Source organism: Manduca sexta, chromosome 22, assembly GCF_014839805.1.
Source record: "Manduca sexta isolate Smith_Timp_Sample1 chromosome 22, JHU_Msex_v1.0, whole genome shotgun sequence".
Classification (NCBI taxonomy): Eukaryota; Metazoa; Arthropoda; class Insecta; order Lepidoptera; family Sphingidae; genus Manduca; species Manduca sexta.
Genome location: NC_051136.1, coordinates 5,370,424 through 5,384,472, shown reverse-complemented (window position 1 = coordinate 5,384,472; position 14,049 = coordinate 5,370,424). Strand labels below are relative to the sequence as shown.

General features: G+C 34.1%; 1 protein-coding gene across 3 annotated transcripts in view; it reads right to left on the bottom strand.

The window, feature by feature from the left end:
- Positions 1 to 1,293: 1,293 nt before the first annotated feature.
- The window catches only part of LOC115444591, a 132,130-nt gene continuing 119,374 nt past the window's right edge, over positions 1,294 to 14,049 (bottom strand). The window contains exons 4-9 of one of the 3 annotated variants that reach the window (XM_030170423.2): positions 7,392 to 7,525; positions 5,343 to 5,468; positions 3,934 to 5,047; positions 3,606 to 3,715; positions 3,127 to 3,458; positions 1,294 to 3,030 (exon numbers count right to left, since the gene is read on the bottom strand). In XM_030170423.2, the coding sequence (XP_030026283.1) occupies positions 1,846 to 3,030; positions 3,127 to 3,458; positions 3,606 to 3,715; positions 3,934 to 5,047; positions 5,343 to 5,468; positions 7,392 to 7,437 (2,913 nt within the window). In that variant the 5' untranslated portion in view covers positions 7,438 to 7,525 and the 3' untranslated portion in view covers positions 1,294 to 1,845. Of the gene's footprint in view, positions 3,031 to 3,126; positions 3,716 to 3,933; positions 5,048 to 5,342; positions 5,469 to 7,391; positions 7,526 to 14,049 lie in introns of all 3 variants that reach the window. The other 2 variants (XM_030170425.2, XM_030170422.2) reach the window with 2 other exon arrangements.

Here is a 14,049-nt window from a genome sequence, read left to right as displayed (position 1 = left end):
TGATATTGACATTCGCAAAACATTCGCAGAAATTTTGCGAATGCGAATGCGAATGCGAATATCCAAAAACATGCGAATATTCGCGAATGCGAATGCGAATGCGAATATTCGTTACATCACTAGTAGATATAAGGCTAGAGAGTGACAGTCATATTTTTTTTCAAAAATATTCTGCCATGCGGGCGGCACTGTAAGAAATAGTAGTGCATGTGTAAAAATCGTAGTATTTCTAGTATTTATCGTAGTTTATCGCGTTTTTATTATGATAATTACAAACTCTACCAATAACTATGAAGGCGGTAGCCGTAGTTTTATTAAATACGTACTGAGTCGTATCGCTTTAACTATTTTTTCAGGTTAACAGATATTTATTCAACAAATTATATATTTAATAAGTTACATGTAGAATTATATTTGTTTTGTATGACTACACAGTATTTTTTCATTTTTAATACGTAGAAGAAGTCCAGCTTGTCTCAATCTAATTTCTCATGATTCAACTAAAATTGTTCCCTATTAAGTTTACATAAAGCTTTCATTAATCTTTGTTTCGCAACTTCAGGCATCCTTGCTTCTTTCGTCTTATTTTCAGAGTGAAATGGGTTTAATTAAGATATCATGGGAAATCTCTCAACTCTGTGAAATATTAAACCTTGTATATATAATACATTTTATATTTACTTATATAACAGGCGAGTTTTATTGTTAAACATTAATTTCATTTCGAGAATATATATAAAAAAAATAAATTAAGTTACTTAATTATTGCGAATGTATTTTTTTACGGTACCATTTCTATTTCCACTACAACATGAATAGTTAAATAAATCTGTATTAATAACCCTGACTAGCAAGTTTTATGTTATATTTGGGTAGTTCCTATAGTTCGAAAGATATTTCTCACAATTTTACTAACTGTATATTTTTAACAAGAACAAAGTGCAAAAGTATTAAAATTTCGAAACAGTAGAATTATATTTGAATACCGGGATGTAATATGAATGAAGTTGAATGTATTACCAGGAAAGTAGAAATAAACACATTTCCTGCAGAGAGCTTCACGATTCAATTTACACTGAATAAGAAAATAGACTGGAATAGTTGAAATACTCTTTGTATATCTTCGCAACACCATGTTTTGGAAAATAAATGTATAAAAACATTTGTTATTTTTAATATGAATTGCTGCATCGTAACCATTGTATAAGTAGGTTCATCATGGTATAGTGAATTTTATTTTATTTATAATTTTACTTGTTTCATTGTATTTCATCAATAGTAATAAAAAAACAGTTTTATTTTCTGTATTTCACTTTAATCATATAAGACCCATTTAATTAAGCGATACGTTACAAAAATACAAAATATTTTTTTACAAAATTGTAAAATTTTATCTACAATTTTAGCTAGATCTCATATTTTATTTTTATATTTATCTATGTACACAATATATTCATATAAATAGAAATATTTACAAGTATCGACTTATAAGCTAATGATTGCGTTGTATTCGTCTAATATTTGTCGATAAGCGTTATTTCCACATACAGTATCTAACACGCACCGTAGCGAAGTGGGAAAAGTTAGAAGAAAGTACACGTTTATAGTTTTGCGTGTTCCCTGTTCCCACAAAGGCTATAAATCCCGTCGTTCTGCTGCTTCTGCAGTGTTTACTGCTCACCCACTCGCAATATAGTTTATCACGCGCACCACAACAAACACTAATATTTTAGAGTTAAGTTTCCACTAAAACTTTTATGTTTTTATCATCACTGTTTACACTGGTGTCTATTACGTGATTTATAAGGTCCAATATTATATTTTACACAATACCCAATGATCCGATTAACCTACATAGGGGAAGGGCGCAAACGGAGGCGGGAAGTAGCCCGGGTAACCGGCGGCGCTCGGCTGCACTGGTATCGACGACGTTACGTAAGACGTGAGCACTGTCGGCACAACTTTAGTCGTGAACAATGTAGTGTATACTGTCTTCGCGCCGAAAGTCAATTTCAGAATTTGACTATCGGTTGCTGTAACTTCGGTGTTCATGACAACTGGTGTCGAAGTTACTGTGAACTGTTGTTGAGGGAAAAGTGGATTAATAGGTTGCAGCGGCAGGGCGGGAAGACTGCTTGTGCCTATTTCGTATTCCGTTTTGGTGACTGTTGCCACCGGTCTCGATATGGTACTCTGCACCGTTGTTTTACCATCGAAGAAGGGTATTACATGTGATTCATATATGGTCTCATACTTAAGAACCGGTTTAGATGTGGTCACAACGTTGGGAATTTGTGCAGCGGCAGCTGGGTTCAGAAGTCTCAGCAATGCTAATTGTTGTGCCTGTTCAGGTGTCAAGGCAGGGGTGGGCACAGATGGCGCTTCCGTTACATGATTGCCTTTGTTCTGCCCGTGTGCCTTTTTAAGTCTTAAATGATTATCTGCTCCATACTTTTCTAGTTCTGACAGATCGAAATCGGATCCAATATTAGCGAGGTCCAGTTCAGGCGGGAACGCTCGTCGCGGAACTCCGTCTTCGTCTTCACTGCTGTCGCCGAAGTCTAGTTCCAAATGTAGTTCGGAACCAGCCTCATCAAGACGGCTATTGAATTCTTTCAATGTTTTACTTGGAATAAATTGGTAGAAGTCCATCGGTGGCAAAGTTTTAGTAGCTGTTACAAATCGAGTCACATGGTAAGTTTGTATAAAAGTTAGACTGCTCGTTAAGTTGACATCTCTTACGACTGGTAAAATATGGGTCTTTAGCATGTTCTGTGTAGTACTGAATGTTTCAGTCACCGTTTCTAAGGGCGGTGTTTCCATGTCTGAATTTAAAGTTATTGGAGGCAAAGTAGCTATGCTGGAGTCCAACAGATTATGATCTTTTCCGTATGGCGAAGTTGTCGCTAATATATTTTCTGTCAACGGCTCGTTGAGAGAACTTTGCGAATTGAGAGTGGCAGATGGTTCTAAACGTTTTTCTATTGTTGATGTAACTGTAATGATACGAGTATTTTTAACGCGTCCAACCTGCAAACAAATAAAAATTATTTCATTAAGATACTATATGCACTTTTTGTTTAGTAACCATTATTATAAGTTTGTAGCGTTGTAATTTTAAATTACCTGGAAGGTATAGGAAGACTTGATCGTAGCTAATTCATAATAAACGTCACTAAAATCGGCAGGAGTCGATATTTCTACTTTTAGTGTTTCGACTGGCGGCGGTTTCTCGATGGAATTATCTTCGGTGTCGTTGTCAACAAGAGTCCCGGGACCGCTCTGCGAACCTGATAGTTCAAGGTCATTGTCAGATCTCGCCTGAAGAGAAATGTCGTTCGATTGTGGATCGTCAAGAAGAGGATTAGTATTTGGCGTCGTTTGTTCTTCGTCACCTGTCGCTTTTCTGATCGTCACTTTAGGTTTAGGGCTTGTTTTGTATTGCCAGCGTCCAGACCCTGGGGAACGGTTTAGCTTAAATTTATAGACACTTGTGGAAGCCGCCGGCGTTACTTGTTCGACAGGAGTCGGTTGAGCACGAGGCTTAAATCCACGCCTTGATTGATTATCGTTGTTGCTTGAAGGAGTCACAACTGATTTATTACCAGAATTTCGGCTGGCCTTCCTTCTGTTAGAAAACGATGGCGTCGCTGTTTCGCTGAAAACAGACACGGTTGCCAACTGGGGCGTGTTTGCGGGGCGGCCAAATCGAGTACTGAAAATAAAAACAATTGCATACGTCAATATATTGTCTATTGTGGAAAAATATCATGCGCAATAGATACATACATTTTATTCATCTTGGCGTTAACTACTTACTACAAGCCCAAAAATTCATGCATGAGTCATCGGCTATATTACGACGTTGGTGTCTGCGTATCTACCTATACATAGCTGGTACATGTGAACGAGTTTTAATGTGAGTTACGTTACCTTTGGGTCCTTTGAGAATGAGAGTTTCTATTTTTATACTTTTTATTATTTTGGTTAGAAGGAGTTGTGTCGTGATTTTCACTTTCTGCGATATTCTGAGATCGGTGTCGGTTTTTAAATGAACCGCCACTGTTTGTTTGTCGACGTGTGGTTTTACTGAAACTGCTTTCTTCATCGGCAATAGAAGGAGTAGGTTCCAAATTATGCCTATGATTCTTAGAAATAGCTGGCGCTGGAGTTTTTAGAATCCTATGTGTTGGGGTAGGCGATATCTTAGCTCTATGTCCAGACTGTGGTAATACTTTCGAATTGCTATTCAAAACTTGAGCGTACTTTCCAGAAATGTATGTTCCTATGACGCTGGTTTCGTGGACTGTTGTAAGTCCATCCTTGACTACAGTACCGCCAAGCGTCGTAACGAGTCCGAGGGGATGGTCTTCATCTTCCGGAGGGGGGGTCGGTTGATGAGCTCTATTTTTATGAGCATGCTTGGGTTTCGGTCCATGTGCTTTGGATGGTCGGATGTTTATAACCTTATATGTCTCTTCAACAAATTCAGAAGGTTGTCGTGATAGGAAATCGTATTCTGGTTCACCAATATTATTGTTGGTTATTAGAATTGCGGGCTCTTCTGCCGATTTACTAGATTTGACTTGAACCACACTGCTCACTTTAGAGCTGATGATTGATGGTGGTGGACCTTGTTTTACTTCAACTTTACTGCTTACGACATTTGTGACACTTTTTATTTCGCTTTTCTTATTTTTGTTAGATTGAGAACTTTGCTTGTTTGATTTTTGAGAAGACTGTTTAGGAGAGCTACTTTCGACAATTTTCGAAGGACCAGCAACTACTTCGACTTTTGTAATGATTTGTTTTTGTTCTTTAATAACTGATTTTGGTACATTTGCCTTCTTGTCTTCTTTTTTGGGTGGAGATGATACAACCGAGACTGCACTGGACAGTACAGCCGGGGACGCTGGTTTGTTAGTTTTATCTTTATCTGATATTTTACTAGGTTTAATAGTTTCTGGTTTTACACTGGTGACAGAAGGTGGTGGTGGTTTTGTTTCAATTATATTTTCCTGAACTGGTTTTTCTGTTTTGGGTGGCTCTGAAATTGAGAATGGTATGTTATTAGATTTTTAAAGAATATTGTTAACAATTTATTGTTATTTGTTTTCTTTTTTTGTAATTTTGAGACTTCGAACTAGAGTCTGACAAATTTAATTATTGTACGCGACACAATTTCTAAACTTAGTGCGCTTCCTAACTCAGTTGTAATAACACACATAATGTAAGTGCTATGATTTGTAAATGAATAAATAAATAAATAATTATGTGTCACTAATATTGTGAATATATTATTGTTTGATATATATTATATTTATTAAGAATGAAAATCTGACCTGGTGGTGGTGCTGATTGTGGCGAGAAGACCATTACAGTGTTTCCTATAGTCGTGGTGAAGTCTAAAAATCCGTAAACCGTCTGCGTCAATAAATTTGCCTGCCCATGTGCTGATGGTATTATACCTGTAATCGAAAACATAATGTAGGCTAAGTATTTAATATTTGTTCTACAACATGGAAGTGGTTTTTTTTCCAATATATCTGACTTAGTTTATAAAGATAGAGATATAATTCCAGAGTAGGCCTATAAAAGCCACATTTGAGCATTTCGAAGTCTATACAAAACTTTTTATTGAGGTAAGTATTTATTGTAATTCCTTCGTGTCATAAATATTTTAAACTTATACATTAACTTGCAATATATGGTATTACTTTATCGTTACTAAAAACATACAAATTCGCTTCAAAATATTACAAAGTAAACTTCATTTTGGTATACAAAGTAAACGTTTCCCGCGTTTTTGTTGGATATAATATAAAAATAACTGAGCACTTTTACGGTAAAACCTTCGAGAAAATGTATCGATAAGGGCAAAAAGTCAGTTACTGCATTACTTCAGTACCATTGAACGGTAAATGACGTGTAATAGCACCTTCATATGGATTAAAAAAGAGTGTGTTTACAAACAAAGCTATTTACGAGATACGAACGTCGTTAACCAAATGTCGCGTGAAGCCTGTGTGCGAAGTTGTTAATTTACTTTAGAGTTTAATAAATCTCACTTGAATTACGTTTCGAGCGACAAAACGACAAAAATATAGTTTAGAAACTATGTATGTAGATTCCTGTTAATACATACTTATACTATGGAAATGTAAAAAACAAAATTCTTTATAAGTATCAACCTTTAGACCTAATACGAGATTAACTTCGTTAATTTAAATTATACTTAAATAAATTTAATATACTCGAATCCTTTAATTTTATAGCTTCACTCTTTTCACTTATACGTGAATATATAATTTTCATGCTTAATATGTTATATTTGAATAGAAACTCGCATAGAAAGAATTGGAAATATAAGTTTTTACGTTATAAAGTAACAAATTCCTTCAATGTCGTGTCACTATATTCTCCTTACTTTCGCGCCATTGGACACCAAGTGGGCTGAGATAGTTTACCTTAGGTATGGATCGAGGGGTTGCTCTCTGCAATCGATGTATTATCAAGTACTATTACTATTTGGTTCCAATAAACCATAAGAGAATTTAGCCTATAGTCTAAAAATCCGTAGACCGTCTAAATTCTCTTAAGGTTTAGTGGAAACCAAAGACGAATCGCAAGGTGTTCTATTCGATAGAGGCAATTTTAATGTGAGTTTTTCATTCCTAAATATGATTGGCCAGGTTAATGTTAACTTGATATAGTTTTATATCACACTAGTTTTTGCCTGAGGCCCCGCTCGCCTAAAAAGCTTTCCATGATAAATATTTTCCCGGGACAAAAAGTAGTCTATAGCACTGAGAAGTAATGTATTTTATGATGAATGAAAAAAAAACAAAATCGGTTTCGTAGTTTTTGAGATAAGCGTGTTCAAACAAATAAACAAACTACTCAGCTTTAAATATTGGAAGCATAGATATAGACTATGGGATAGAATAATATTGAAAATGAAGTTCAAAACAGTGCTCACAAATTCACGCAATGACATGTTATAGAAATAAAACTATAAATGTAATACGTTGGGTTTGAAAAAAAATCTAATCTGTTCAAATATAATATTTCGTGATCATGTGCATGGTGGATCTTAACCCACAGTCCTCAGCAACTCCGTCTTTAATTTTCTTAGATAACGGCACGTGAGCATTTCCTTATGAATTTTATAATTTGTAAAAACAATTCTAACTTCTTCGATAATTAAAGTTAATTCATTATTTATTGTTTGATATTCCTATTTTTATATAAAGTTAACACGGCTAATTGAGTCTGGTTTATCTCATTTACCTTGCAGGGTGTATTTAAAACCCCCTAAAATAATAACATTTCATGTTGTGTGTTCGTTTTGGGGGCCCGGGGGAGAGAGTGGGTCATTTTATTTTACTTACTTAAATGGGCGGCCACCGCCAAAAGGGCAATTAGTCTGTAATCCATGGTGTATATTTTTGCGAGGGCTGTGTCACAATGAGGCGCTGAGCTTTTGGTGTTGCATTTTGTTCGGACGCATTATCTGCGTTGAAACCTGGAACAAGAAGAAATTCATGATGAGAAATGTGTTTAAATACTATTTTCTTTTTTATTCTTTATAAAGAGAAATGAAGAGAAATTAGAAATTCAGTTAAATTTTATTTAAAAATTAGTACTTAAAAATTAAGATTGTTAATCACGTTGGATGGGTGGAGACGCTTGTTAATTCTAAAGTAATTACGTTTCATTTGTAAGCTGGTGGTATGATACATTTAAAATCCACCAGGATGGCGACCACTGTACACACGTACATACTTAAGTGTGTCGCGTTCCGGGATCAGTCTGTGTATATCCTGTTCCAACAAGCCATTACCTATTTGCTGTACACGTATAAGAAAACCGCAATGGTTTAGTTGCCTGACTGAAGAAATAAACAGTCATAAAAAGCAAAACCAACAGAGAAACATAAATCCCAGTTGAAAGGCGAAACTGGCGCTACATATCTGTAATTTTAATTTCACATCGATATCAATGCAAATGAATATGATATTGAGCTGTATATTGGGAAACGCATCAATGAGCAAAATAATCACTCGTTATATGCAAACGACTGGTGGCGTGGTCTTGCTTCTCATTTCAGCGGTGGACCGAATTCATTGCACAAAACCAATAGCCTTTCATATAAACATGTTCGGCCGAACGCATTGCCGTCGCAATTATTATAGTGGTTATTAAAACGTTATTATTTTAATGTACGTGAATGGTGTTTGCCGTGTATGTTTCGCAATTTGATACAGCTTTGTATTTAGCGTTTATTTGGCGTTTGTAAATATGAAAGGTAAACATATTTAAATATATTAGCAACCCTTGCAATGTGTGTTTACTTCCAGATTTTATGGGACAAAGATTGCAAGTTTGTCTGTTTATAATCGATTATGAGATAGAGTCTGCAAAACTGGAGAAGGTCCGTCTGATATAGGAGTATTATGAATAGAATGAGATAGTATGAGGCAGAGCGTTATAGCCATTTTTTATATTACAATTAGTTTGATGTATTTATTTGCAATGTTGGTTTACGATTTATCAATGAATGAATGACTCTATTTGATCCGTAGTTCCAAGTATGGGACAATAAAGGTAGCGCAGTTTGCTTGGGTACTTAATTGATATTAAGAAGTAGTTTAGTTAGCGGTGATTAACTAGTGACATTTAGGCTACTTGTTGTGGTAAACAATTATGTATACAATGCTAGACTGACATATGATACAGTATAGTTCAATAATTTGTACTATTTTCGGTTGATTATGTATCTACTAAGATATTTAGGCTACTCAATACAGAATGTTATTCGCGATATAGGCGAAGATTGCGTTGGTAATTCACGACTGGCATCTTTTGTGTATGGCATTTGAGCGGATCGAACGGCTGATCTGCAAGTATATCTGTATTCATTCCCATAAAAATATTATGTTTAATCTAAAGGATATTTTATATTCTTGCGACTCAAGATACGCTAACTTTATGATCAACTAATAAGGTATAAAAATATCGAAGTAAAAGACATAAATATTATAGTTGAAAAAAAAAACAAAATCACTAAACATTTTACTGCTTGTAAATAACACACGATGGAATGCAATTAGTGGAGCGCGCACGCAATACGGACCCGTTCTGATTTATACTCGATGATGCACATAAACTTAACTATTCTATTGTCGGCACCCACATGTGTAATTAAGCACACGCTGCCGATACGACATGTCTGTGCAGTCGCAGTAGTGCTGTACTCAGAGCTCGCTAAAATATATTGCATTAAATTGAATTAAAGGATGAGTAAACATTGAAATCCAGGTTTTTGGACACTAAATATTGCTCGCATGTCCGCCTTTTCCGGTGTAAAAAAGTAAAAAAGTATATGTTAATCCGAAATATGGTCTGTCAGACAAAAATCAATAAAATCCGTTGAGCAAATTCTACAATTATTTTTAACAAACATAATATCTAGTATAAGTAATTTTTAGTAAAACTTTTGTAGACTTTTTATGTCATTTGGACTAGTCTTCTTCTATACAAATAAAAACACGTTGCTGATTCGGTGCTGTTTGTTGTTCGCTAACTTCTTGTTGGTTTTTAAGTTGTAGTGACATGTGGACTAGTCTAATTCCAATCCGCATTTCACCTTTAAAACTCTCCTTTAGTCCTATTTTGTGTTAAACATCTGTAGTTAGGTACTAAATTTAATTATTGTATAACAAATAAAACATGCACTCAATTTTCAATATTTGTATGAACATTAAATAAATTAATTGCACACATTAATATTTCAGTTGATTACGTTAATGATGACCGCTGATATTACCGAAAATACGTTAATCCTTTTATAATAATATTAACGAGAGTTTTAGTATACTACATGTATTGGGTCCATGGATATAATGAAAGTAATTAATTACGACGATTAATTTGTTAATTTTCCGTATGAGTACTGCGACAGACATAGCGACGAAAAAACGAGCTATCTTTGTCTGTTCGGTGTTGACAAATCGATGTGTCGGGTTAAATTTAATTATCTGTATATGGGTCCAAAATATATGCCTTATAATATCATAATACATCAATATTTATCTTAGGAAATTGTTTTAGTTAATAATTATTATTTTCTTTTGCTTTTAGTAAAATGTATCTTGCTTATTTTTTTTAACTTATTCATTTGTAAATGCTATGTATTATGTTATTATTGTAAAATATCTTTATTCACTGTAGCTGTGATTTCCTATAAATTATTTAAGATCCACAACAATAAATATTATAAAAATATATTAGTTATGATAAACCAAATATATACTTATTAGTTACGAAAATAAATATAGAAAACAATCTTTTATACTAAAAATTATTCTATAGGACTAATTGCTAACATTATTGCGACTAATGCGCATTCTGACTGTACTGACACTACATGTATCTAATATACGCAAACGCAGATATGTCCAAGCCAAATTCCCGTTTAGATTGGCATCTATTGTGCCTACCATGAGTCTAGTGACTGGCATAGCGTACCGTATCGAAAGCATTTGAATGCCTAGTGAGTTCCGATTGAGACGGCCCCATAGGATCAGGGTGAGTTGGCTGGAATTTCAAGGGAGTTATGAAAGTATTATGTATGTTCTCTATACAATGGACGGGAGGATGGGGAACCATCGATAAATGGATCTCATACGTGTAGTTGGATGGAAATTGTATATTTTGACTTACTGCTTTCCTTTTGTTATATAGAGATATTAGCAGATTACAGTAAGTATACAAAATCTTAATATTTTTAGTATATACTTATTATTAGTATATTCTATTGCATGTTTTACAACAAAAGTTCAACTTAATTGTAAACATAATTCTGAAATCGCAAAATGATTTATTATATTGTTAGAATTGTCATTATCCATGTTTCATGTACTTACATTTCCGTACAACTTACTGACGACAAATCGATTCAAATGTCTATTAAATACGCTGGCATTGTAGTCCGCGGCTAGGAGCGTATTTTACTGGAACAATTTGTGTGCTGTGCCAACATAGTTATGTGCCACCTTTCCGACTGTTTATTTCAATTTACAACCAGTTGTAATGCCTATTCTAACGAAACGTCGTATACCAACGAGACGTCGTGTGTTTTATGATCACTGTCAAAGTGTACTCTCGCCGGAGTAATGTACATTTTTAACCACGGAATATAAGAGTAAAATAATATTTTTTTAAAGTTATTATGTTTGGTTTTAGTTTTGGATTATCTTTAAAGAAACTACTTCAATACTTTTATATTATGTACAACTTCATTTTAATTTAAATTCATATGTATATTAGATGCGTAAAATTTTTTGATGTTATATATTTCTAAATGTTCAGAAACAGTTTACACTTAATATCCTGTATATCTCCGAATAATATTTTTTCTACAACGCATATCAAATTTTTATCACAGAAATTTAATTGGCGAAAAACGGGACATCCGTCCCTGTCTCCCCTGACAAGGACATAATATGATGACATCTCCTTAATTATTTGTCTACGTATGTCAGAGCCTAAGAAAACAGGTTTTGTAATGGCTCGAGGGATTGGCGAGGAAAGAGGCCGTGTCCTTTGTCCTACTTACTGTAGGTATAAGGGCGTGTGGTGTAGAGTGTTTGCTCGTGAGATGGGAGCGATGATGTTTGTGGCTCCCGCCCGTCTAGAACTATTCATCCGATGCTCCTCTATAACTGTATGGTTAGAATGAAAAGAATTGGATTGATTTGGGCAATTAACAGCGTATGTATCGGGTTAATGTATTCCTGGTTAATTAGTTTGAAATGTAGAATGTAATGAAGGGTTTGGAAATGTAGTACGTCAACAGCTGTCCAAATTGACCAAAGTATGCTATTTGTTTTAAGCGTCTGCAGTAAGATGTTGTTTGGAAGTTTGGATGGTTAAACTTCGCTGGTTATAAAACTCTGTCTTTTATCAGTCAGTTTTTAGTGCCTTATGTCATCGTATTTAATATCCACCTAGAGAAATTTACACAGGTGCGTCGTAAATTCAGAGAACCACAACATTAATTACTTTGAATCAGCATATTTATATAAGTAAAACTGTTTAGATGATGTAAAATGTTTGTGCTGCATAGATGGCCCAATGTAAATAGTATTATCTGATTCAATACCAACCATCACATGAGATTCTTTTTGCTCATTCGGACAGTATACGCTGCAAACATAGTTGTATATAGGTAGACTTAACAATAAATACAATAATTTTAAGACTGTTTTCAGATACTTCATTTCCAAAACCGCGTCTCGTTAAACATGGACGTTATGTATATTATCTTGAGTATTTTAAACTTTAATATTCTAAATGTAATGCTCTTTTTCGGAATTCGTAGTTACTTGTTCTTAAAGATTCTAGAACATTGTGTAATATAATGTTAATATTTTGTATTGCTAGAGTTTTTACGGCCGATAATTTCTACGCAAATTATTAACGTTTAACTATTTCCGTTATTGTTTTTGATTTGGGCAAATGTGGTCGATCATAATTGATGTACTTCATTTATAAAATCATTATTTTGCTGATGTATTAGTCTTGAAAGAATTTGTTCGTAACAAAATTACCACTGTGACCTTTTCAAGGATAAAAAGCCTATAATACATTAAAAAGATCTTAATATCTTGTTTGTCAAACTTCCAAATCCATGTCAAACATCATCACAAACTGTATCATTTATATTTAATTATATAAATTTCGCATAATCACAAGCCCATCCATCATTAATATTTACGGTGTGAAATTCGATGTAAAACGTAATTTATTTGCTGTCGTTACCGCATGTGTCTGGGCAAGTATAGGATGGTTCATCCCTCTATTCAAACAAAATTTAATGAGCCGTGCGGCCCATACAGGCCCGGCTTCCCTCAGCTCCTACGGGATTTGCACATGTCTTTTATAGTCTCTAGTTACATTCACAATTATATAATGTATATGTAAATTTCTAGTTTTAGTTTTTGGTAGATGTGAGGGATATTGTTATAGTGTAGGAACTTGTTTTATAATATTTTTCCGTGTTTATAATTTAGTAAGTATTATTTAAGGCAGGTAAGGCTTTATGGTTTACAAAAAGAGAATATTTATACATGACATGAATAATTAAACTTTAATTGATTACTTATAGGGAGGTAGAACGGACAATCACGACGGAATACGCAGATTCAATGTCAGCTCATCATACTGTTATAAACGATATGTTTAAATATGTTATTACTTCTGCTGACAGAATATTAACGTACCATAATCTAACGATTTATTTTTGCGCTTGCATTTAAATAATTGCAATAAATTACCACTGGAAGTCGCAATATCGTATTAATATTCTTTTACTGTTTCGGGAGACCAAAGGATTATAAAAGTCATCTAAAACCGTGTACATGTGGGCGCTCTAATAAGTATTAGGCACGTACTGAAATTCTAAAGAATGCTTTACAAGATTCTATTCAATACTGAAAGCGTAATCCGCCTTTCAGATTTCCAGACGTCTTATAAAGGCTTTAATCCCCGCCTTGGAAATGTGCCGATGCGCGACAATGCATCATTTCTTCACTTTGCTTATAAGGAAAAATAGCTTCAACCCCATTTATGGCACATAGCCGAGGTTTTGTTGACAGCTTTCCCTCCGACGATTGTATTGATTTTCCTTAGGATTATTTATTATATACGGAAAAATGATCACACGGGACGTGATGGTAGGTATAGTAAATGTAATGAAATGACAGAGAGACGCCGCATGTACAGGCGAGTGCATGAATTTGTGGAGGATTGATTTATGTGGAATGTGACTTTTCGGAACGATACATTTTTTATTATAGTCTGGTATTAGCATGTATATGTTATATAAGTAGTAAATTGTAATCGCTAATTGTACTATTGTTTTATTTTGATTATTATTTCTATTTTATGTTTGTACTTTCACCTTTGATGTACAATAAAGTGTATTAAGTAATAAATTAAATCACAATTTTACTACTTTGTATATATTAAAATCGTGATTTAGTA